The sequence below is a fragment of the Hyaena hyaena genome, unplaced genomic scaffold (genome assembly GCF_003009895.1).
Source record: "Hyaena hyaena isolate Hyena2069 unplaced genomic scaffold, ASM300989v1 scaffold_130, whole genome shotgun sequence".
NCBI classification, from domain to species: domain Eukaryota; kingdom Metazoa; phylum Chordata; class Mammalia; order Carnivora; family Hyaenidae; genus Hyaena; species Hyaena hyaena.
This window is the reverse complement of record NW_024080762.1, coordinates 1032775-1057794: the sequence shown is the minus strand read 5'-3', so window position 1 is coordinate 1057794 and position 25020 is coordinate 1032775. Positions and strand designations below refer to the sequence as shown.

At 45.8% G+C, this 25020-nt stretch overlaps 2 protein-coding genes across 4 annotated transcripts in view; one reads left to right on the top strand and one right to left on the bottom strand.

Annotated features, from left to right (window-relative positions):
• BBS4 (Bardet-Biedl syndrome 4) overlaps positions 1 to 4557 on the top strand; it is a 58366-nt gene extending 53809 nt beyond the window's left edge. For both annotated transcript variants that reach the window (XM_039237856.1, XM_039237855.1), the window contains 4 exons: positions 1579 to 1648; positions 2242 to 2383; positions 2907 to 3108; positions 3609 to 4557. In XM_039237856.1, the coding sequence (XP_039093787.1) occupies positions 1579 to 1648; positions 2242 to 2383; positions 2907 to 3108; positions 3609 to 3718 (524 nt within the window). In that variant the 3' untranslated portion in view covers positions 3719 to 4557. The remainder of the gene's footprint in view (positions 1 to 1578; positions 1649 to 2241; positions 2384 to 2906; positions 3109 to 3608) is intronic.
• Positions 4558 to 8902: 4345 nt separating this feature from the next.
• ADPGK (ADP dependent glucokinase) overlaps positions 8903 to 25020 on the bottom strand; it is a 34943-nt gene continuing 18825 nt past the window's right edge. The window contains exons 4-7 of one of the 2 annotated variants that reach the window (XM_039237853.1): positions 18190 to 18310; positions 13679 to 13875; positions 12975 to 13073; positions 8903 to 10501 (exon numbers count right to left, since the gene is read on the bottom strand). In XM_039237853.1, coding sequence (XP_039093784.1) covers positions 9947 to 10501; positions 12975 to 13073; positions 13679 to 13875; positions 18190 to 18310 — 972 coding nt within the window. In that variant the 3' untranslated portion in view covers positions 8903 to 9946. The remainder of the gene's footprint in view (positions 10502 to 12974; positions 13074 to 13678; positions 13876 to 18189; positions 18311 to 25020) is intronic. The other variant, XM_039237854.1, reaches the window with a different exon arrangement.

Sequence of the window (25020 nt, the reverse complement as noted above, 5' to 3'; positions counted from 1 at the left end):
GGGCATTTCACTCAGAGACCAACAGGTTAAAATCAAGATCATCCCTAGTTCATCCCTTACCAGTTGTTTTCCCTTGGCTGACAGTCCATTTATATAAAGAAGAGGAGTGGAGCGAGAGTCCAACTAAATTCCAGATACCATCAGGTGTTAAGAGCTTGGCTCTAGGAAGGGTCCCGCTTCCACTACTTACTAGATATACTTCTAGTACAAGGGAGGATTACATAATAGTTAAATAACTAGTGAATAGTAACTATTGGTTTTGTTGTCATTATATCATTGGCCTATTATTATTAGTGTGAGTGTTACTATAACATTAAAGTACTGACTCATATTCTTTCTGGGGGATATTTCTCCACATACTGGCCTTAATAAGTGTAAGCCCAAAAGCAGTCTTTTTAAAAAAAGGATTTTTTTTTTAATGTTTTATTTATTTCTGAGAGAGAGAAAGAGAGAGACAGCATGAGCAGGGGAAGGTCAGAGAGAGAGGAAGATACAGAATCCGAAACAGGCTCCAGGCTCTGAGCCGTCAGCACAGAGTCCAACGCGGGGCTCGAACCCACAAACCATGAGATCATGACCTGAGCTGAAGTCGGACGCTCAACTAACTGAGCCACCCAGGCGCCCCCAAAAGCAGTTTCCATATTCTCATTGACAGTGGTCTTCAGGTAGTGGTGGTGATTATTTATTATTATTATTGTGGGGTGCTTATTTATTAGAGAACAGTTGCAGAAGCAAAGTGAATAGTGGTTAATTGGGGGTTGCCTGAATACAAAGCGAGCTCAGTTCTGTGAACAGATAGCCCTACTGTAAGGCATGAGCTGCATTTCTAACTTCCCAAATTGGAGCTGGCCTTCGTGCTGCATTTTGAAGGCTAAGCTGGAACTCACTGGCTCGGCAGGTTGTGGGAACGAAGGCCTGCAGCCACGGACGCACCATGTGTCCTGTGCTGAGTGAGTGGTCGTCTTGTGCAGTGTAGTGAGGAGGAGTCGGGAAAGTTGGTCTGGGGCCACGTGAAGCGGGGGGCAGGAGCAGAATGCTAGGACTTTGGCCTTTTATCTTGGAGGCCGAGGTTATCTAGCCATATTATTAGATCTCTTCTTAAGTGTCTGGTAGAGCTGAGTATATAGCTGGTGGGGATGTGGAGTGGGCCTGGCTTTCAGAACAGCTCTGTTTTCCTTTGTTTTATACATCAGGTTTCCAGAAAATGCTGATTACAAAGGAGAGTGTGTTCTGTTGCTATACAAAAGTTTAAAGATCATGGTTATGGGCAGTGTATTCTTAAGTAGGTTGGTGACACGGTCAGATTTGTTTATAAGGCAGGAAGATGCCTGGCAGCTTGGTGGCAACATGGATGGAGGCAGGTGGGGACACTGCCGTGGGGAAGAAATGGAAAGCCTGAAACCGTTGAAGCAGGTGACACTGGGCATCTAAGCTGGGTGACCGAAGTTGGTGGTGCCAGGAGCTGAGAGGGCAAAGGAGTTGTTCAGTTTGGGGGCTGAATGAGCTGTGGTCTTGAAACATTCCTTTTGTTTTCCACATGGGGCTTTCCAACCACGGTGCCCACTTTCTTTGTTGCAGTGGCTCTGACCAATCTGGAAGACCCAGAGAATGCCAAGAGAGCCTACGCGGAAGCCGTCCGCCTGGATAAGTACGCTGCTCCCTCACGAGTGGTACTGGGACGGGTCGGATCTCAGAAGCCACCAGGTGGCGCCAGAGCCCAGTTTTGGGTAGGAGGTGCCTGACTGCGGAAGGATGTGGTCCCTAAGCACACTGGCTCAGTGGGAACGGACACTGGCTCTCTCTGAGAAGATGTTTCCAGCCCCAAGTTAGCAGGAGGCTGAGAAGGAGCTGGCAGTGGGCTTTGGGTGCTGATAGCCATGGGCTAGCTGGAATATCAGATGGGACTCTGGATTTAGTTTAAGATCAACTTAACTCTCCTGGGGTTTATTCTGCTGGTAACTGCCAGGCAGCAAGGTAGAGATCCCCTTTTCAAACCTGACCTGGTGGCCTCCGTTGAGGGCTGAGACATCAGACTTGGTCCCAATACCTCTTGCTTTGCTGGTTCGGTGGTTACTTCCTTGATTCTTCTCCAAAGGCCCACGTGGCATGTGTGTTCTTACTTTGCTGTGGAATAGAGAAAGACAGTCTTTGTGTATTGTGTAATGAGAGAGAGAGAGAGAAAGAGATCTCTGAAATGACACTGCTGCAGAGCCTGAGCCCCACAGATTCCATTTGCCACAGGTGTAACCCGCTAGTGAACCTGAACTACGCCGTGCTGCTGTACAACCAGGGTGAGAAGAAGGGCGCCCTGGCCCAGTATCAAGAGATGGAGAAGAAAGTCCACCTGCTGCAGGACAGCAGCTCTCTGGAATTTGACTCCGAGGTTTGTCTTTTATTAGCTCCTAGGAGGCTTCTGAGTCAAGCCCAAATAATCCAAAACTATAAGGTATTCTATAGGTTCATTCCTGTTTTGGCTTTGATGTTCCTGGCAGCATGAAATCTCCAATTAGGAATAGCCTCAGAAATCACTTCCCTAGAAGAAAATGGTACGAAGAAGTTCAGGCTTACTGAGTTATGTTATTGATAATACAACTGCCATGAGGTCTTTGTCTCTTTGCAGCTCCTCCTCACTTCTCCTCATGTGGGAAAGGCAGGAGTTGAGCTCTATAAGGCACCAAAGTTGAATTGTTAGGTTTTGAGATCCTATATGCGCTCCCTTGCCGTTCACTGAGGGCCATCTGTGTTCTCTGCTGTTTGAGAATGACTTCCTTGCAATGAATACTTCCTCTTTCAAATACGAGTACCATTAGACAGAATTCCAGATGAACTCCCTGGTGGAAGAGGTGGGTAGGCTTCACTCTGCCAGTGATATCTGTGACTCTTTTTTCTTCCCATGTGGGCACAAGATGGTGGACATGGCCCAGAAGCTGGGAGCTGCCCTCCAGGTCGGGGAGGCACTGGTCTGGACGAAACCAGTTAAAGATACCAAGTCAAAGCACCGGACCACTTCAGCCAGCAAAGCCGCCAGTCTGCAGCAGCCCCTGGGCTCTAATCAAGCTCTAGGACAGGCAATGTCTTCAGCAGCTGCATACAGGAAGCTCCCCTCAGGTAGGAGGCTATGCACAGCTCCATGGAGTCCTTGTGGGTACAGGCTGCATGTGCCAATAGAGAGATGACCGCTGTAAGTGAGGCTGACACTTTTCAGACTCAGAACATGTCCCAGTAGTAGTTCCTAGAAGGGGAAAAAGCCATATGCTGGCCAAACGGGCACTTGCTTCCTTAAGGCAAGTTGTGTCGTAGGGAACAGGCCTCGTCGGATGGTTTACAGTATTCAAGTTTAGAAATATATGACACCACCTTCTGTTCTGCTAAAGCATGACAATTAAAGCAAGTCAGCGTGGCGCAGGTAAAGGTTTTTTTAGTGAGTCATTGAGACAAACTTGACTGTCGCTTTAATTCTTAGCTATGGTAAAACTTCATAGCTGCAAAAATACATCACAGTCCCCACTGGTCCTTGAAGATACAGGGGTTCCATTTGAAATTTGACAATAAGTGATTTCTTTGAGAAGCATGGCACTGAGAATCCAAGTGGTTTGTTTTGTTGCTAGGTGCTGGAGGAACTTCCCATCTCACAAAGCCACCATCCCTTCCGCTGGAGCCAGAGCCCACTGTGGAAGCACATCCAAATGAAGCATCAGCACACATCAGAGAAAAATAACATTTTGACCCCAGCGTAGGGGTTTCTCTGGCGAGGATGTAGCACATTCGGAGAGGTCACGTGACACAGGCAGCACAGACGGCATGTTCCCTGGGGCACCAAGCAACGCAGGATGTGCCGTGATGATCCCGAGGAGCCGGAGGCCGACGCAGCCACTCATCAGCCCCGTCTGCCGGGACCAGACAGGTCCTTTCAGAAGAGCAGAGGTCATGGCTCTGTGTTTATGGCTCGAGAAGCCGGCAAGGCACATGTTGCTGTTTGTTTTTGAAAGGACTTTTGTCTCCTGGATGACTGCCCCCATCCTTTGTGGAAGGAAAGTCTGAGACAGACCTCTGCCCAGTAGCCTTTTATGATGAAGCCTTGGCTTTGCCAAGGTGGTCCTCAGGCTGGGGGGCATGGCAGCCGTGAAAGCAAACACAAATCTTGGATTAGTAATCCAGCTCTAATAGTCTGTATTTAAGGGGAAATGATGAAAAACCCCTCATAAATTGAGGCCCAGTCTGTTGAATATTCCAGCTCTATTTGTCCAGGGGAATCCAGAACAAGTCCCTGCATCTTGTTCTTGAGAGAGATCAGCGTGTAGAGTCAGATCATGTTTGTGTGATAAGAAGTAGGAGTGAAGGGCTGGTCTGGTGGCAGCACCAGCAATTAAAAGGAAAAGAAGAGCCTCTTAACTAATTTTTATTTAAGACAATCAATGACTATCAGCCAGATGCTATCAGTACATTATATGTCCTTTTTACAATTAAGATTATGTATCATCATCCCTTTGGGGAAAGTTGTTAACTTAGGTATAAAAATAAGAGATCACAATAAAAACTTTCTAAAAGAACCTATGATCACACTGTTCCCTTATTACCTACTTCCAAAACTAGTTTGAAACTAAAGAAGGAGCCTCAAGGCCAAGTTCCTATGTAGTGCGAACACGGCTTCCGCTGCAACAGCCCCGATGGATGGTAGGCTAGCAATCTGTTTGAGGGCCAGTCCCCATTTTGTACTTGAAGTGTCCTATAATTACTATAATTTGAAGGTGAGGACACACCTATTGCCAAGTCAAACTATGGAGTTTTTATATTGTGACTCCCCTATTTTGACATTGAAGCAGTGGCTAAGTGAGCAGGAAACTCTTCAGTTCCCATATCAGAAATAAACAGCAGTGCCCTGGCGCATGCAGCTGGTATGCAGAAGAACCAGCATTTACACCCTGAGCAGCTAAGAAAGCTCACTTTTATATCGGTGTGTAGTCTTTTGTGCCTGTGACTGAAAAGGTCTTGGTGAGAAATGATTAGGGTGTGAAACTGAGAGATGGGGAGGAGGGGGAGGGGTTGAAAGAGAGATTTAGGAGGTGAAATCAACAGAATACTATCGGGGACTGCATGTAGCAGGTACAGCGACTGTCAGATGGGCATCTGCTGCTGGGAGAGCCCACAAACCAGAGAAGAGGAACACGGGGGACTCTGGTGGAGGCTTGTGGGGTCTAGTTTTAGACCTTCTAAGGGTGTCTTTGAGACACCCAGATGGTGATACTACACACTGGAATAGATTTCAGATGTGAAATCTGGCTTGAAGATCAAGGTACAGGAGTGACTTCATTTGAGCACTAGCTGAAACCACAGATTTGAAAGGAGCCCCCCAAGGAAAGCTAGGAAAAAGAAGATGGGGGACCCAAAATGGGAAACAGTATTTAAAGAGAGAAGCAGAAGAGCCCACAGAGGAGCCAGAAGCAAGTGACAGCGATAGAAGAGACAGAGGGTGGTGTTAGGGAATGCCACGGAAGAAAAGGTTCAGGACGGGACTGGCCTCACTGAACCCTTCCAGGATACTATTATCCCTACTCTGTAAAGGAGGAGTTGAGGTTGGGAAATGTGAAATGAATTTTCCAAGGTAAGTGACAGCATCAGGATTCGAACTCTGCCGCAAAGCTCCTGCTTTTTTTAAGCAGTAAAATATTGAGTACTTTGCCCCTAAGGAGAGGACCAAGGCAAGGATGTCCACTTTTATCACTTTTGTTCAACATTATACTAGATGTTCTGGTCAATGCTATAAAGGCAAGAAATAAAAAGGCATAGAAAAGGGCATGGTTATTTATATAGAAAAACCTAAGGAATCCTAAAAACAAGTAAATGAATATACCGCAAGTGATAACCTGATTTGGTAAGGTCAGTGTACAAAAGTCACTTGTTTTTATATACCATGAAAGAACAGTTTGGAAATGAAATTAAAAAAAAAAAAATATCCAGGGGGCACCTGGGTGGCTCAGTCGGTTAAGCTGCCGACTTCAGCTCAGGTCATGATCTCACGGTTCGTGAGTTTGAGCCCTGAGTCGGGCTCTGTGCTGACAGCTCAGATCCTGGAGCCTGTCTTCAGAGTCTGTGTCTCCCTCTCTCTCTGACCCTCCCCTGCTCATGCGGTCTCTCTCTCTCAAAAATAAACATAAAAAAAAAAAATCCATTTAAAATACCATCAGGTAGTATTGACCTGAAATACTTAGGGATGAATTTAACAAAATACATGTAAGGCCTGTACCCTGAAAAAACACTGCAGTGCAAAAGGCCAAAATAGAAAGGCCACGTTTACACACTGGAAAACTAACTCTTGGTGAGATCAAAATTCTTTCCAAATAGGTCTGTGGATTCCTATCATCAGCCCAACTGGTTTGGGAATAGAAACTGACAAGCTGGTTCTCAAATGTGAGGGAAATACAAAGGACTCAGCACATCCAAGGCAGTCTTGAACCAAGTTGGAGGACTTACGTTACCTACCTCACTTCCAGACATGACCAAAATAGCAACCGCACGGGGGCAAATAGATCAGTCGGTCTTTTCATCATTGCTGGAATGACTGGAGAGCAGTGTAGAAAAAACAGTGGATCTGATTCTAATCTGTTAGCATCCACAAAAGTAATTCAAAATAAATTATAGACCTCAATGTAAAACCTAAAATTTTATAGCTCCTAGAAGAAAATTATGAGACTACAGGCAGGACAGGAATAGCCCAGCGCGTGAGACCAATAAGCCATGAAGAAAATGAGTATCAGTCTACAGACTGGGAGTATATTCTGGGAAAACACAGTCACAAAATATATCTGACAAAGAGCTTATGTCCAGAATATATAAAGAACTCATACAACTCAATAAAAAAAGTAACTACCCAAACAGCAGATCTAAAACAACCCAACTGGAGGGAGTGGGGAGGGGGAGAGCAGGCAGATTTGCACACTTCACAAAGATACATGAATGACCAATAAGCATGTAAAAAGAATTTGTTATAGATGCAAAGTAAACCCTCAGTGAAATACCACTCTGTACCCTTCAAAATGGCTACAATTAAATGGACAATTCCAGATCTTGGTGACATTGAGAAGCCACCAGAGCTGTCCTACACCATTGGTGGGAGTAAAATGGTTCAGCCACTTTGGAGGGATGGGAACACTATCTGGATAGGCATGTGGGTTAGATGGGCATATGCATTTGTCAAACCTACTCAATGGTACACTTGCAATTTGTATAGCTTCACTGTATGCAAATATTTACTTATAACAAGACCCCAAAGTAAAATGTTAAATCATCATTGTGGTAGCTTCTCAATGTTTTAAAAACAAACAGTTCTAAAGAGACCAAGGATATTGCCTGTTCAGTTTAGTAATTGTAACTGACAATCACTGAACTTTTAAATATGTGCCATGTACTGTGCTAAATATTTTGCACAACATTCTCTCTTAATCAACACCCCATTGTACAGATGAGGAAAGTGAGGCTCAGTACAGGTAATATGCCCTGTCATACAATTGCCATTGCAACACCCTGCATAGAATCTGGATTTCTTCTGATGACTCACTTCTCCCCAGTAAACTCGACGGGATAAAATGCAAACTCAGTCTGCAAGATAGAGATTACCGTTTGGGCCAGATTCTTACCTCAGCAGTGTTCTGTGTGCTGACGCTTCTTGGGCATTAAATCAATCTCAAGCAAATGTCAGAGTGAGTGTTAGAACATTTTTGGGAAGGCTCATTTCTCACTAGGCACCCTTTCCTAGTCCAGTGGATTTTTACACTTCTTCACATCAAGTCAGACGTGAAAATTTCTGTAAAATACATTTCGGAGCAATGGGTTGAGAGGCCTGAGGCCCCACCTGTGTCCTGCCCCACCAGCTCACTTCCACAAAGTCTCTCCTACGTCCCAAGAGTCCAGTCTTCCTTCTAAAGCTTAGAGGACTCCTCCAGAGGGTGGGCGTTCAAAGGGGCGCGCGTACGTTCCCAACTACACACACTCATTCAGGCCCACGTTAAGGCTTCACAAAACCATACTTGCCCGAGTAGGATGCATCTTTGTGTTAACGACCAAACTGATTTAGTGACTATAAATACTTCAAGACCCATCTTTTGAAAAACACTGCTCTAAGGTACGCGCTGTTTATACCTTATTGACACCACCCGTGCAAACTAGAGAACTTGTATAGACCAAGGGCAGGCGGCAGTAGACACAATTTAGATGGGAAGAAAAAGTCACACAGCAAACACCTCCGTTCTCTCCGAGTCTTAGGTTTACAAAAAGTAAACAATGAATGATTCCAATTCTCCTTGGGAAAACAGAAATCTCTTTTCACTTAAGCCTTTCTAATACAAACAGGCTAGAACGTAAGTGTTAATTTTAGAGGTTGGAAGCAGAGACACAGCAGCCAGAGATTTCCTTAATAAGCTACTTGCTTTGAATTTCAAGTACTAGGCTTAAATTTTCTTTAAAGGAGTAATCAAGCCTTTCCTTCCTCCCCAAAGCAGGGAAGGAGAGGTCATAAATGAAGCGCCTGAGGTAGCTCTGCAGCTCCAGAAGCTGCTATGAGCCAGGTATGAAACCATCACCCCTGACCTAAGTGGGCCTGCCACCCGCGGCCATGTTTATACTGTTCTTTGAACAACTGAGAAGGCTCAACAAACACTTAAAACTGCTGTTTCATAGCGGCTTTGCTACTTGAAACTACAGTCTTCTGTCACCTTAAATCAACAGAGGACAGACTTATGGCTGAGGCTCAGTGTGCAGGACTGCCTACCCAGTGAAGGGAAGACGAGATAAACACTTCAAGAGCAGAGTAACCTACAACTCACACCTTAGTCAAGGTCAGAATTCATACTTTATCTGGCTCCACAGTGGTGGTGGAAGAAACAAAATCATAGACTTACGATCCCTGAAATGTAAATTATTTTTAATATATTGAAAAGCACACAGAAGTCTCCTTGATTTATAAAAAAATAAATACATAACATGACATTTATTCATGATCCTGGGGCTCTTATGAGGTAAAACTTTTTAATGGATGTGGTGTGTTGATGTAAAACAAACATGATCCGTTACACACACAGAAGCATATTCCAGTTGTAAACGCAAATTCCTTCAAGGATCTGAATGAACAAAGATCAGTCCTTCCCTGTGGAAAGTGTGCCCAGAGCTGGGGGATGAGACTGGACCCAGGCATGGGGGCGTCTGACCAGCCAGCCTACAACCTCAGGAGCCAGGGCACGAAGGTAGGGCCTGGCAGTCCCCACGATCGCCCTGCAGGTCAGCTACGCTTCCGAACAAACACAGAACGCGGGCCTCCCTCAAAGGCTGCGCAGGGTCCCCGGCCTCTGCTGTGACTGTGATGCTCAAGAGTGATGGCTTTGTCTTCACTTGTGGCTCTCTCTTAAGGTTGAGAGCTGAAGACTCAGAAGGTGTGCTCATTAAATATTTTCATTGTAACACTGAATGGAAATCATGATCCTGCCCATGAGCGCGGAGCCCAGAGAACGCGGGACCCTCGCATCAGGCTTTGCTGGAGACTGGGAGTTGGGGTGAGCGAGCATGCGCTTATGCCCTTCCGCGGGGCAGGGGGCAGGGGGCAATACGGGAAGTGCTTTCTACAGCTGACATGCTCTCCAGGGCAAAGTCTGGGCTAAGAGACTTGACAATGCTACATAAAATGGGGATATGGGAATCAAGTTTTACCTCTGTAACACACAACATAAAAAACCAAAAATCCAGTCGCGTTAGTAGACAGCTAAATTTTGATTAAAACCTGAAATGTTTCTGTGAAATCGTCAACAGGCTGGAATGTATCTGATACAGTTTAATCTGTTGTCTCTTTGGCTATCTTTCAATTAGATCTAGAAACTGTTCTGACACCCGCCATCCTAGTTTTCCTGTAATTCTTAAACTGGCTAGCTCTCCCTCAAAAAAGTGACCCACAGCCACCTCCCTAGTAATGAGGGTGAACCTCTGAATAGAAGAGGCCTTCGGCGGAAATGGCATCTCCGAGGCCCACGGTTCGAACGGGATCTTTACACACCAGTACTGGTGTGAAGTGGAAGGACACCCCCTCCCTGTGCCACTCTGCGACTGGCTCGCTGGGGTCTATCACGACCCTGGAGCCTGCCTCCGAGTGGGAGGTCATGAACTCACGGGGTGCCCTCAAGGACACCCGGCTGGTGTCTATGGTGTCTGTCGCACAGGCCTGCGTCCCAGCCACGCGAGCTCCCGCAGCCACAGCTGCCAGCTGGTTGGCCCAGTGTCCATCTATGGTTGCCAGGATGTGATAGACCAGCGTGTGGAAATGGATCCTGGTGAGGTCTGAGGCTCTGCTTTTACTCTTCCCATGTTCCTTCAAGATCCAAAAGAGGATGTCGCTGACCATACCCACATCGGGGACGCCATTCCAGGAAGAGAGAGACGAATGAGGTCCGGATGCTGCCTGGGTGAGAAATAACAGCTCCTGTTCGTTCAGCCCAAGGGAAGTCACTGCGGGAAAGACCTGCTAACAAAAACAAAATGGAGGTTTCTTTCTGATGAACATCTGGCTCCCAAGATGCCTCAGGACACAGCCAATGACTAAAGTCAGGGAAGGCAGGCAGTACAGCATCTTTCTTCTTACCATGGAACTCCCCACCCCTGATGCACGCGCTGGGGAAGTGATAGACCACAAGCTGCTGTTCTATTACACCTCTAACTCCACCTTCATTATCACTCGGGATTTAACCAGAAAGTTGCAGTAACACCGTTTTAGACTCAAGTCTTGTTATATTCATCTAAGACAAAGGGCAGAGGGGACACCTATTTTGTATTGCTTTCCATGGGCCTAGCTTTCGCCTTTGCATGCACAGCAGACCCTCTTCTTACTGGTGGGACAGGGTTCTCCGTTCCTGAGTGCCAGCAGGGTGCTGTACTGGTAAATGGAAGGCCCTAGCAACACACAGTCAGGGTCACATGGTTCCGTGTACACTACCCCAAGAAGCAAGGAGAAATGTTTTAGGTTAGAGCTAAGCGTTTTAAGCAGGTGCAGGGTAGGGAAGACTGTATTCAGAAATAACCATGTGCAAAAGGGTACTGAACGGGAGCCGCTGGGCCTGTTTCTGTCTTGAGGGGAACCACTGTGTCTACCTCACTACCTCTTACTTAGCACTTCTCTCCTTGGAGCCAGAGAACCGCACGTAAGGTGAATGTGCAAGAAACAGGAGGCCCTGGAGGGTGGGCGGGAGGGGAGGGGTATGTGTGGGTGCATCTGAATGTATTTGTTTAAAAACCAATGGCCTGTACCTTCACCAATGTAACAGCACCTCCACTTATGGCATGTTCTGTGCCAGGCCCTGAGTGGATGGCTTTATTTCATTCCATTCTTACTGTAACCCTTTCTAGTGGATGGACTGCCTCTGTTTTATAGATAAGGGGACTGAGGCTCAGAAAGGTTAAGTAGACACGTAGACACACAGAAAATGAAATAAAAATGGCTTTTTTTACAAAGTGAAAAGATAACCTCAAAAGAGAAATGCAAATTAAAAACTCCACTGAGAAACAGCAAGTGCGAAACCCAATGTAAACCACGGGCCGTGGGCAGTGGCGACGCGAATATAGGTCGGGCACTCACAGCTGCGATGCGGCGGCGGGGGGGGGGGGCGGGTTGAAGGCCTTGTGTGTGGCGGGTATGTGGGAAGGCGCCGTGTGCTACTCACTTTTGCTGTGAACTTGAAACTGCCCTGAGAAGTAAAGTCTATTAAAAGAAAACACAACTATTCTCAAGTATTTTTCACTCGTCAGATTGGTAAAAGAATACACATTTCTAATCACGTTCTGGTGGTAAGGAAAAGAGGAAATAAGCACTTGTAAAGAATTCTAGTGGCGGTAAATGGGCACAGGTCTCATGGAGGGCATCTGGCAGCATTAAATTTACAAAGGCTTTTTCTGCTCCACCCAGCAGCTCTACTCCTGAGAATTCATCATACATACCTACTTGCTTGCAGGGAAATGAAAATCCCGTACAAGTTTCTCCCCTGCACCTCTTTACGGGACAGCAGAGGACAGAAACCAAGATGCCCATCAAGATGGTGCAGGGTAAACAACCTGGGGGCCCCACACGCTCCCTTTTGCCGCCTTACTGTGAAAAGACAGACAGGATGGTCCCCAAGGGATGGTGGAGAAAAGGTCTCCAAAGTCCCATCAGTGAGAAAAAGCAAAGTGCATAACAGTCGATGTGCAGTGCGCTGTGCTGTCTTTTGGGGTAAAAAAAGGATGAATAAGGATATATTCCCATGTTTGCTTATATTTGTACACAGTGGCTGTGGAGGCATACAGAGGAAACACCGAGAACATTACTAACAGTGGGAGGGAGACTTCACTGTGTATGTTAGTATTTTTTGGGTTTTGAACCACATGAATATATTACCCATTAAACAGGTTAAATACTGAAACAATGAAAGGTTAAGTAACTTGTCTAAGCTGATAAAGCTAGAGAGCGACAAACTGGCCTCCCAACGCCGCCTTCCGGAGTCTGTGTGCAAGCACTACACTCCTGGATCTACCTAAGCACTGCTGCCGTCCAGAGGCAGGAGTTGAATCCTTTGGTGCCTGGTGGTGAGGGAGTGCAGCTCCCCCAGAGCTCCTCTCCTCTGAGCTTCTGGAGGTCCAACTGAGAGCAGCTGAGTGCACCTGCACTTTCTCCTTGGAGTTCTACCACAAACACCATCCACTTCCAACTTCTCCACTTCAGGAGAAACAGGACCCACCAATCCACCAGTTACGCTGCCATACTTCTAACATAGTAGGAGATCCTGTTCCAGAATGACCCTGGCTCCTTATTTGGATCTCCACAGCCCCGGGTCTGTGTGACAGAACATCCACCTCAGTAAGCCAGGCCCTGAGCCCAAAGAGCTGGCCCCATGGGACAAGGGCACTTGTCAGCAAGGCCCACAAAGGTGAGGGCTCCAGAGGGCCTCACATGCTGCCCAAGTGGTTACCTGATGCACAATGCTCCTCATGAGCTCCCTGTTGGTCATACTGGCCAGCTCTAGGTGAACTGGAATACCAGTGGGTATGTCAGAAATGGAGGTCACAACCTGCAAAGAGAAGACGGCAGCAGTGCCATTAGAGACAGAAGTCATGCAAGAGGGAAGAAAGGGTCAAGGCTGACAGGCAGTGCCTCTGGTCACTGCCTTTTTTGCATCATCATGAAAGCTCTAAGCCTCGGGGGTCACCACAGCTTCCAGACAGGGGATGCTGTTCCCAATAGGGAGGCACTGGGGTCACAGACTCAGGGCACCAAGAACTGCCCCTGTGTGCTCATGGAGCCAGCCTATTCCCAGGGGCCTACACCGAGCGGTTGGCTCCAGTTGTGGTAGAGCCTGTAGGAGCCGCGGCACAGCTGATGTGAAGAGACGGCACACACGACACAGAGGACGCAGACCACAAACACCGCGGCTGGCAGCCACGTCCAGCGTGGCGCAGGGTGCAGAGGCTCAGGCAAGAGGAGGTGCTCAGGCAAGCTCCTGCCCGGGCACCTGGAAGAGCACCAGGAGGCAGGACTCAGAGCCGGCTGCCGTGAACGCTCCTGGGGTGGCCAGGACTGAAGACCATGTGGCGCAAGTTGCATAGGCGGAAAGAGGCAGGAACCTGAGGAAAAACGGCAGCTGAGATCTGTGAGAGTCTGTGACAATGCTATTACCTCCAAGAGCCTCTTCCTCTGGAGCTCCTTGCTTTGTCCCTCCATCATGTGCAATCCAGAGAGGACCACCAGGTCTGGCTGGAACTCCTCCAGGCTAGACACAAACACCTCCAGCATATTCATGGCCCCGTTGGAAAGGTCGTGGGAGAAGATGAAGCGGTTGGCATGTGGAGCTTTTAACCGGCCCCACTCCTCCCCTAGAAAAGCCCAGTCAACACAATGGGAAGAAAAGGAAGAGGCTTTAAGTCTCCTAGCTGTGGGGGCTCACGAAGGCCTCACTGGGGCCCTGGCTCTGGGCAAGCTGGCTAATGGCTGAGTGGAGCCCAGCTACAATGGCCCAGCACGGCGTGCATCCAGGAGGACCGTGGTTGGTAATGAAACAAACAAACCAAAACCCAACCCCAACCCCACAAAACAACACACACGGCCTGGGTGCTCTATGCCTTTGGCAAGGGGCTGGCAGTTAGTCCCGGGAAAGCTCCACTGCCCACTGGGCTCTCATACAGGACACCTGTGCCCCTGCCCACGGGACATGCTGCCTTTCTCGAAGCACTTCCCGACTCACAGCCTCGCCCCGAGCACCTTTCATTTAGCAGAGACCTACAGAAGCTGAAATTCCAAAAGTCAGGCTGACTGCAGCCTTTCTTCCCGGCTGCTGTGGGCGGTTTCCTGCACTTGTTCCAGAAGGTAAGAGTATCTGGCTGCTGTAGCTCTCTGTGAGCGAGCTGCTTTGGAATAATGACTGCTCAAGGCCAAGGTTAAATGCTACTTCCTTCCTAAGTGGCCGCTGACTGCTCTGGCCTGAGGTGTATCCACAGAGATCTCCCTTCACGTGGTTTGGTGAATAGCATTTTGCTTTGAGCTATCTCTTCTATTGTTCTGAACTAGTATTCAAACTTACACCATCCCTTAACTTCGCACACATTTGTGCCACATCTCCCCAAATGGAATGCCAGCTCTCTAAAAGGAACACTGTACGCCTCTGATTCTCACAGGACTTGTCACAGGCCCCTGTGGAGAGTCCCACTCAGCATCTGCTGAACTGACCCCAGCAGAGGGAGGAGCTCAGGATCTGGGCCCATCCACGGGAGTGGCTCTCAGCACCCGCCACACATCAGAATCTCCTGGGGAGCTGGGTTTTAAATGTCAGGTGGTGAGGCCCACGGTTGGAGATCCTTCTGTGCAGGTGAGCAGAGAGCTACCTATCGGAACCCTACAGCTGCCAAGCATTTATGAGGAGTGCACTACGGCTGTCCTGAAGCAGGACAGGTGACGGGTACCCTCCCCAGGCTCACCTGGTGAAGTCTCACAGCTGGAGCACAGCACTCTTTCTCTCAAGACTTGGTAGACTCAAGACTTGGAACCTCAGTCAAGCCAAGGGCCAGTGCTACTAGGCTTGCTTCTGCATAGGGCAATTCCTAAATGAGCCCCAGCCAGCATGAAGGTAATTCTAGAGACTCAGCTGCAAGGCTTTATAATCTGGGTTTATATAGCTTTCCGCCCAAGTGAAGGATTCATCCCATTTACAAAATTAGAGCCCATACACCGAAGCCTGCTTTTATACTGGTTTCTATCATATTTCCTGGATGTTCCTTCAGAAAGATTTTCCCCAAGGCAGGCAGACCACAGCAGAGGCTTTCCTCCTACTTCAGGCTGATCAGCAAACCACTTCCTCCTTTCTAAAACAGGCCTCCCAAACCAGAAGCCTTGCCTCTCCATGGGGAGTGTGCATGCGTGTGCAGGGCTTACTCTGGAGTGGGTGTGAAGGTGGGAGAGCCCATCTTTGCTTTGAGTTCAGCTTTACTGAATGCATTCCTCTGAAAACATTTTCTATGTGTATAAAAATCTATGAAAACAGAGAAAGACATTTCCTATTTACTAAGCCCCAACACAATGGTTATGTTGGTTAAAATGCCACATACTTTTCATTCCTGCCCCCTTCTTACTATTTGTCCAAAGAACACACCCAGTAATGGTCTACACAGCTGAGTACAACACTCCCATCCTGCTTCATCTTGGAGGACCCAGAGCAAGTGCGGCCTCCCCTGCGAAGTCTGTCTTAACTCTGCCAACCCCAGTAGACTCAGCTGCTTCTGCCCCTGGGCCACTGCTGTGACTGCTTCAGGATGTGACACGTGATTTTGTAATCATCTGCACAGGAGCCCCTGCCCTGCAGTGAGCTGAGCACAGGGGCCAAGTCTGTCACCAGCCCCTCCAACCTCACACTGCCCCCGCATGCAGCGTGTGGACAATGAATGAGCAAAGGAACAAGTGCACAAGAGGAAAGACTGAGGACTTCAATGCCTGTGACAACAAAAAATGTGGGTATGATTCCAAATCCCACCCATGCCCCACAAATGACAAGACTCTGTACAGAGGAGAAATCTACGTCAGCGTCCTGCACAGGGCAAGAACCGGGAACTGACCCTTAGGGAGCAAAGCTGCCAAGAGGCACCGCCTAACTTATCCCTGGAGAAAAAAGCAACAGGGCACTCAAAGGGATTTCTTCAGGGAAAAAGAGACAGAGGCAACCCACGGGCCTTTGCAAGGGAAAGACAAGGAGGGAAGTGGAGAGCTGTTCCCTGGCTGTTCCCACAGGACACAGGACTGATGAAGTGGCCTCAGAGAGACAGAACGACTGGATCGCAGACAGGGTGAGCCAGGAACCTCCACGCCGCCCTGTTGTCACAGAGCTCTGAACGTGTTTCTCTTAAGTGAGCCCTTCACTCAATTTAAGTCCTGCCCTTCGGCCACGAAGTCAGCAAAACCTGTGCAGTGACTCAGTGGGTCCTTGGCCCAAAGCCTAGAAACAAGCTTCTCTGAGAGAGTCTGGCAGGGAAGGAGGAAGAAATGAAAGGTGACAAATCCTCTCTGGGAATTTATTCATCTAAATTTGAGAGAAGCTGGGGACGGACTTCTGTAAGGGAAGCAGCCTGAGGGCTTCTGCCACCAGACTAGATTCCCTCCAAGGGCCAGTGAGAATGTAACTTCATATCATTTCATTTAAATGAACGTCATATAAAGTTCAACGGGAGGCCCTGCTTTGTTCTAAGAAAATAAGGCCCAAAAAAGAAAAACTGAAGTGCGGGGTTCGTAAACCCAAGGACGGAGACAGTCTCCTTTCAAGGTAAGCTGTGCCATCTTCTTACCTCCACACGAGGCACAGCTGTGAAATCCAACAGCAAAATCATACTGAAGAGAGCAGTCTCTCCACCCTGCGGCTGGCAGGGAACATGAGAGAAACCAGGAACCAGAAAGGTCCCCAGTTCACCATGTGAGCACCAGCAGGGTGCAACTGACAGGAGCCTGGAACTGGCAGTAGCAGCACCTCAAAGGCACATCTTTAGCTCTTCTAGACCCTTCCAGTCAAATAGTCTTGTTCGTGCCTTCCACTGAAGGTGCTCACAGTACACAGTAATCCTCTTAATCCTCACCACAATCTTCAGGCAGTAAGAACTATCATTCTGAGTTTCTGAGAAACTCAAAACTTGTATATGATTAAATGTGAATTGCCTACTGCAACATTCCGTCCATAATGTTCAGATCTTGCCCTTCCTAAAGTCAGGAAGCTTCCAGATTCCAATACGCACCCAAAAGAGAACTAGAAACAAACAATTCCTTTTTCATACATGGAGGAAAAAAACCAATTTTTAAGAAACACTCAATTTCATATCTTAAAGTTAATTACTCCAGAAGGTGAGATTCTCTTAACTGACTTGGGAGCAGTTCACTGAAGCTTATTAAGTACTGCTTTAAGGGACCAATTAGTCTGTTTATATGCTTGAGTCTTTAATAATCTGTTGAATCAGAAATTTAAGAGTCGGAGTTCTGAGCAAAGGAAAGATCCAACAGAAAATATACAGAATTAAATAAACAGTTAAAATATGTTTAGTATTTAGGATTCTCTAAGAATTAGATCTGTAATTTCTGTAACACACAAATTCTACCAGGAGGGACGATGGATGGGCTGGATTTGGACTGATAAAACACTGGAATATTATATAAAAGGAAATCTAAGTGTTGTGAAATACAAACACTTCCACTTCCATACCCAAGGGAAAATGAAATGCTTCAAAAGAAGTTTGCCAGAGGCTTGGAATCAATCCGAAACAGCTTGGAACAGTTGGCCAGAAAAGCCTAGAGCACAATCCAGCACAGTGTTGAACAGATGTTACCTGCCCTTCTCTTTCCTTAGTAATAAAGAAAAACTTTGTATATGTACGTTTAACACATTTTCATTCAAGATGCCTACTTTCTTACAGCTTGATTTCTCTTGGATTTAGATTAGTTGTTTGCAGATCTGAGATTTTCTTCAATACTGTAATACTCTGTCATTCTTGAGACAATGGTCAGTTATCAGCTCAGCAGAACCAAGAGGTCAGGAAACTTGCAGTAAGGCAAGAAAGGGTCCCACCAACGTACAAAGATAAATTTCCAGCATAGTCACACCACAATCTGACAACACACCTGTCCCTGTCAGTCTCACACCATTACTTCGTCATTTCTCTTACCTGCTTGATACTCTAAAATAAGGTGGAACTCATCCACTTCCTGCAATGACTCTGGTGGAACAAACACATTATCATCAAGAAGTTCATGCAGCTTTGGACCAACTGGACCGCAAAGAAGAACCTGGAGACAAGAAACAGGAAACCTATCAGGAGGCCTGTCCCTGTCCCCATGGAATCAATATAATAACAGAAGAGGTACATCCAGACCACTCCTATTCATTTCAACAAAAAACTAGAATCCAAATCTAATTTCCAAAGTTTCTGGTTTGGAGGAGCTATTAACAGGGCTTGGGCCTCTGGAAGGAATGGCCACCAGAAATGAGGGGCTGACAAAAGACCCAAGTAATACATGTTAGGTACTTGTGTAGCTGCTGAATCTCATACACCCTGCTAGGGACTGAAAATTTGTGTCCTCTCCCAAATTCCTATGTTGAAGCCTAACTGCCAGTGTGATAGTATTTGGAGACAGGGCTTTTAGGAGGTTAAATAAGGTCATAAGAGGTCATATGGGTGGGGTCCTAATCCAGTAGATTGGTGGCCTAAGAACGAGAAAATCTCTCTCTTTCCAGCATACCTCCTGAAGAAAGGCCATGTAAGGGAAAAGCAAGAAGGTGGCTGCAAGCCAAGAAAGCAGCCCTCAGAAGCTGGATCCTGTTGGAATGTTGATTTGCCTCAGAATTGTGACAAAATAAATTTCTGTTGTTTAAGCTGCCCAGAATGGTATTTTGTTATTATGGCTGTTCAAGCAACCTAAGACCCACTCCACCACTTTCTTTTCTTCACTCACTCACATCCTATATAGGCAAACAAATGGGATGTTGCCTACTCAAAGTGGCCAGATGAAAGCAATTCAGTTTGACTTTTACACATTATAGAAAAGAGCCTCCCTAACCACACACAGGACCTAATTTGTTGGACTGGGCTCTTTACTGCACTCAGTTGTTATGTGAGCAGACTAGCCTTCCAGAGATGGGAATTAAAGAGCACCTCAATTCAGCAAGCTGGGGGAAGGGGCTCTGCAACATTCCCCGAACCTCTTCTTCAACTCTAACCTGAGCCTTTCCCTGGCTATTTCTCCAAGAAGTCATTTCACATGTGCTGCTGTTTTCAGTTCCCATAAGCTGCTGCTTCTGCCCTGACAGGTCTGGACCCCACTCCCAGCCAGACCAACATGCTCAAAACCACCAAACAATGAGGGCTTGGACAGGGATGTAAAGGAAAGTCTGCAGAGATGATCAACACCATTTCAGATTTAATATGCTCTACCTAGAAGCTTCAAAAGGCATTTACTTGCTAATTAACTGCTTGTTTGTACAGCTACCACTTTACTTCTTTTCTCTAATTCCTGGCCAGAACATAAGCCTCCAAGAGGAGATAACAAGGGCTAAATTTACCCTTCTGCCCAAAACAACAACAGAAAACAGACAAAATATATGAAAACAATGATTTTCAAAAACACTTAAACATTTAGCAACAAAGGACAATGATCCATAACAGGAAAAAAAAAACCAAAAACAGAGTAAGACCTACAAATGCCCCATCAAATTACTTTTATTTTATTTTATTTTTTATTTATTTTTATTTATTTCTAGGGGAGAGAGAGAGAGAGAGAGAGAGAGAGCGAGCGAGCGTGAGCAGGGGAGGGTCAGAGAGAGAGGGAGATACAGACTCTGAAATAGGCTCCAGGCTCTGAGCTGGCCGTCTGCACAGAGCCCGACGCAGGGCTCGAACCTACGAACTGCGAGATCATGACCTAAGCAAAAGTCGGATGCTTAACCGACTAAGCCACCCAGGCGCCCCCCCATCAAATTACTTTAAAAGAATTCCCAGATATACAAAATCTGAAAGACTACATCACCAGCAGACCTGCACTACAAAAAATGTTAAAGGAAATCCTTCAGGCAGAAAGAGTATGATACTAGATGGAAATAAAGATCTAAACAAAGGAATAAAGAGCACCAGAAATGTGACTATGCATAAGCATATAAGATCTTTTTCTTGGGGCGCCTGGGTGGCTTAGTCGGTTAAGCGTCCGACTTTCACTTAGGTCATGATCTCGCGGTTCGTGGGTTCGAGCCCCGTGTCGAGATCTGTGCTGACTGCCGGCTCAGAGCCTGGAGCCTATTTCGGAGTCTGTGATTCCCTCTCTCTCTGACCCTCCCCTGCTCACGCTGTCTCTCTCTCTCTCCTAGAAATAAATAAAACATTAAAAAAATTAAAAAAAAAAAAAAAAGATCTTTTTCTTATTACTGAAATCTCTTCAAAAGATAATCAACTGCTTAAAGACCAATAGTAACAACATCGTATGAGGTTTATAATATACACAGAAGTAAGTCATATGACAATAGCACTATAAACACCAGAAGGGGGAAATGGAAGCACCCATTTACTACAAAGTATTTACATTATACATAAGGTGTGATATCACGGACAACAGACTGGGACAGCTAAAAAGTACACTATAATTCTTAAAGATTTCACTAAAATAACAAGGAATTATAACTAATAAACCAAAGAAGATAATATAAAAACTCAAAAGAGTGCAGAAAAAGAGGAAAAAGGGATGATAAAGAGCTTGGACAACAGAATAAATAGCAAGATGTCAGATTTAAATTTATCTAATCTATTAAGAAATACATTAAATGTAAATGGCCTAAACAGTCCAGTTAAACAAGACTGTCAAAGTGGATTAAAAAGCAAGCCCCATGGGGTGTCTGGGTGGCTCAGCTGCTTAAGCAGCAGACTTTGGCTCAGGTCATGAACTCGTGGTCTGTACGTTCAAGCCCCATGTTGGGCTCTGGGCTGATAGCTCAGAGCCTGGAGCCTACTTTGGATTCTATGTCTCCCTTTCTCTGTCCTTCCCCTGCCTGCACTCAGTCTCTCGCTCTCAAAAATAAACAAACATTAAAGAAATTAAAAAGCAAGCCCCAAATATATGCTGCCTACAAGAAATATATTTATTAACTAAATTATGAAATCTATAAGTCACTATTTTATGTTTTTATCTAGATATATTATTACTACTTAAAATTTTTTTTTAATGTTTTATTTATTTCTGAGAGAGAGAGACAGCGTGAATAGGGGAGGGTCAGAGAGAGAGGGAGACACAGAATCCAAAGCAGGCTCCAGGCTCCAAGCTAGCTGTCAGCACAGAGCCTGACATGGGGCTCGAACCCATGAACTGTGAGATCATGACCTGAGCCGAAGTCAGATGCTTAACTGACTAAGCCACCCAGACACCCCTAGATATATTATTACAATTATTTTTAGTATAATTTTTATTAAAGTATAGTTGACACACAATGTTACATTAGCTACAAGTGTAAAATACAGTGATTCAACAAGTCTATATGTTATGCTAAGCTCACAAGTGTAGCTACCATCCCTCACCAGACTCTTTAACAATACAATCGGCTAGATTCTCAACGCTATACCTTTCATCCCCATGACTTTTTCATTCCATAACTAGAGGCCTGTACCTTCCACTCTCCTTCACTCATTTTGCCCATCCTCCCACCGCCCAAGAAATAAATTTTAAAAATAAAGCCACCATGAGGGAAAAAAACAGAAAAATGGAAAAAGATATATCACACTAACACAAATCAAAAGAAAGCTACAAAGGTAAGTTTTAATCAAAATGGATTTCAAAGAATATAAAATGACCTTCTTTATCCCTGGCAACGATAAAGGGGGTCAATTCCTGAAGAGGATATATCAATCATAAATAGTTATATACTTAATGACAGAGCTTATAAATACACGTAGCAAAAAGGTACAGAATTGCAAAGGAAAAAGATAAATCTACAACTACAGATGTAGATGTTAATAACTGACTCTCAATAATTGATAAACACACACAAAATCAATAAAAATATACAAGACCTGAGCAACATTCCCAATCAACTTGGCCTGACATTTATAGGATATTCCATTCAACAACAGCAGAATATACATGCTTTTGTACTTCACTAAGACCATTTTCCAGGCCATAAAAAGTCTCAATAAATTTAACAGGAGTCAGAGAAGCATATTCTCTGACCAGAATGTAATTAAAATAGAAATCAGTAACAGAAAGATATCTGGAAACACCCCCAAATATTTAGAAATGAAATCACACACTTTAAGAGAGGGAGACCCAGAATCTGAAGCAGGCTGATAGAACAGAGCCCGACGCGGAGTTTGAACCCACCGACTGTGAGATCATGACCTGAACCGAAGTCGGATGCTTAACTGACTGAGCCACCCCGGTGCCCCTAAATCACACAATTTTTTTTTAATGTTTTTTATTTATTTCTGAGAGAGAGAAGAGACAGAGTGAGCAGGGGAGGGTTAGAGAGTGAGGGAGACACAGAATCCGAAACAGGCTCCAGGCTCTGAGCTAGCTGTCAGCACAGAGCCTGACGCGGGGCTCGAACCCACCAACCATGGGATCATGACCTGAGCCGAAGTCGGACGCTTAACTGACTTAGCCACCCAGGTGCCCCTCACACACTTTAAATAGTTCATGGATGGGCTATCAAATAGCCCATCTCAAGAAATCACAGGGGTATTAAAAAGCACTTTGAATTGAATGAAAAGAAAAACACAATGTATCAAAATCTGTGGGATGCAGCTAAAGAAGCACTTAAGGGGAAATTTATAGCACTAAACCACTAGATCAGACAATGGGAAAAGTCTCAAATCAATGATCTTAGCTTCTACCTTAAAGTAGAAAGAGAAGAGCAAGTTAAACAACATAAACAGAAACCAATGAAATACAAAAGAAAAAATTATAGAGAAAAAACCCAATAAAACCTAAGCTCATTAATTATTGAAAAGATCAATAAAACTGATAAACCTCTAAGCAAACTGACTAAGGGGGAAAAAAAGGGATCATGAAGGGAAGCCGCAAAGTAGAAAGATCCTGAGCACACCTCCTCCCACAAACAAACTGCATATAGAGCAACTCTCCCTGAGAATGACCTAAAGATTAGCAGAACTCTTCCACAAAAGGAAAAAGACATACTGAGATGAGCAGAAGGGAAAGAGACACAGCCTGGTCGTGAACCAAACTACCAATGTGCTGACCAGCAAGTGGGAGGGATATCACAGATGTGGAGGTCTTCCTGAGAAGTGAGGGGTGCAAACCCTACACTGGGCACTCCTTGCCCTAGGGATCTGCACTGGAAAGATAGGCCTCCATAATATCTGGCTTTGAAAATCAGAGCGGCTTGACTCTGGGGGAGCAGGAAGGTTATAGTAAATGGAGACTTCAATATCAAAGGGCCTGCACAGAATCTCAATCACTCCCAGATCCAGTGCAGAGGCAGCAGTTTGAAAAGCACCTGAGCCATAGAAGACATTTACTGACTAATTTTAGGACATGTGCCGGAGGGAAAGGGATCTGCAGGAACTTTCTCTGCGAACAGAAGCATTTGCAGGTACCATTTTTTTTTCCTCCTTCAGCATAGCTGGCTTGACACTATGGGGCAAAAGTTCTAGCACTATCTATCTACTTCACTACAACTGCTCACCCTGTTCCCACATTCCCCCGCGGACTTCCTCTGCCCAGCCTGCCCACCTTGGCAGGCACCCCTCTGTAGTGGCTCTCGCCCTACCACACCTGGTAGGCAGCCTCAGCTGGGATCTGCATCCTCCAAAGTGACTTCTGCCCTAGGCAGAGGCAGGCCAACCCAACCACCAGTACCCCTCACTGGCTTGGCCTCTGAGCTAGCCAGGCAAAGCCCACCCACTAGCATGCCTATAGCAGTTGCAGCCCAGACACAAGAGGTGGATGTGTGCAGCCCACACAGGTGACACTCCAGAGTGCCCCTGCTTGACCAGAGGTGACTGCACTTCTGAGCCCCAAAGGATACCTTCTACATAAGGCCACCACCTTCAAGAGCATAAGATGTGGCTGTAAAACCTAATATATAGGAACAAACACCGGGAGACAGAAAATGAGACAGAGAAATATGTTCCAAAGAAAGAACACGTCAAGACTTCAGAAAAAAGAACTAAACGAAACGAGAAACAAGCAATCTACCTGACAGAGTTCCATGTAGTAGCCATAGAGATGTTCACTGAACTTGGAAGAAGAGCAGATGAACTCAGTACAAGTTTCAACAAAGAGACAGGAAATATAAAAAAGAACTAATCAGAGATGAACAACAACTGCGATGAAACATAAACTAGAGGGAATCAACAGCAGCTTGGAGGACACAGAATGGATTGGTCTAAGAGACAAAGGGGAAGAAAACTTATTTGAAGAAAACTTCTCCAACCTGGGAGAGGAAACAGACATCCACATCCAGGAAGCACTGGCAGCCTCAGACAAGATGAAGAAGCCAAGTAGATCCACACAAAGACATAATAATTAAAATGCCAAAAATTAAAGATAAAGAGAGAATCTTAAAAGCAGCAGGAGAAAAGCAATTAGTTAAGCACAAAGGAATATCCATAAGAATATCTGCTGGCTTTTCAGTGGAAACTGCAAAACAAAAGGGAGTGACACGATATATTTGAAGAGATAAAAGGAAAGAAGCTACAACCAAGGATATTCTACTAAGCAGAATTATCATTCAGAATTGAAGAAAAGATAGTTTCCCAGACAAACAAAAGTTTACCACTAAACTGACCTTATAAGAAATTTTTTAAAAAAATGTTTTATTTATTTTTGAGAGACAGAGAGAGAGACAGCGTGAGCAGGGCAGGGTCAAAGAGAGACAGAGATACAGAATCCGAAGCAGGCTCCAAGCTCTGAGCTGGCAGTCAGCACAGAGCCCGACGCGGGGCTCGAACCCACGAACCGTGAGATCATGACCTGAGCCGAAGTCGGACACTCAACCGGTT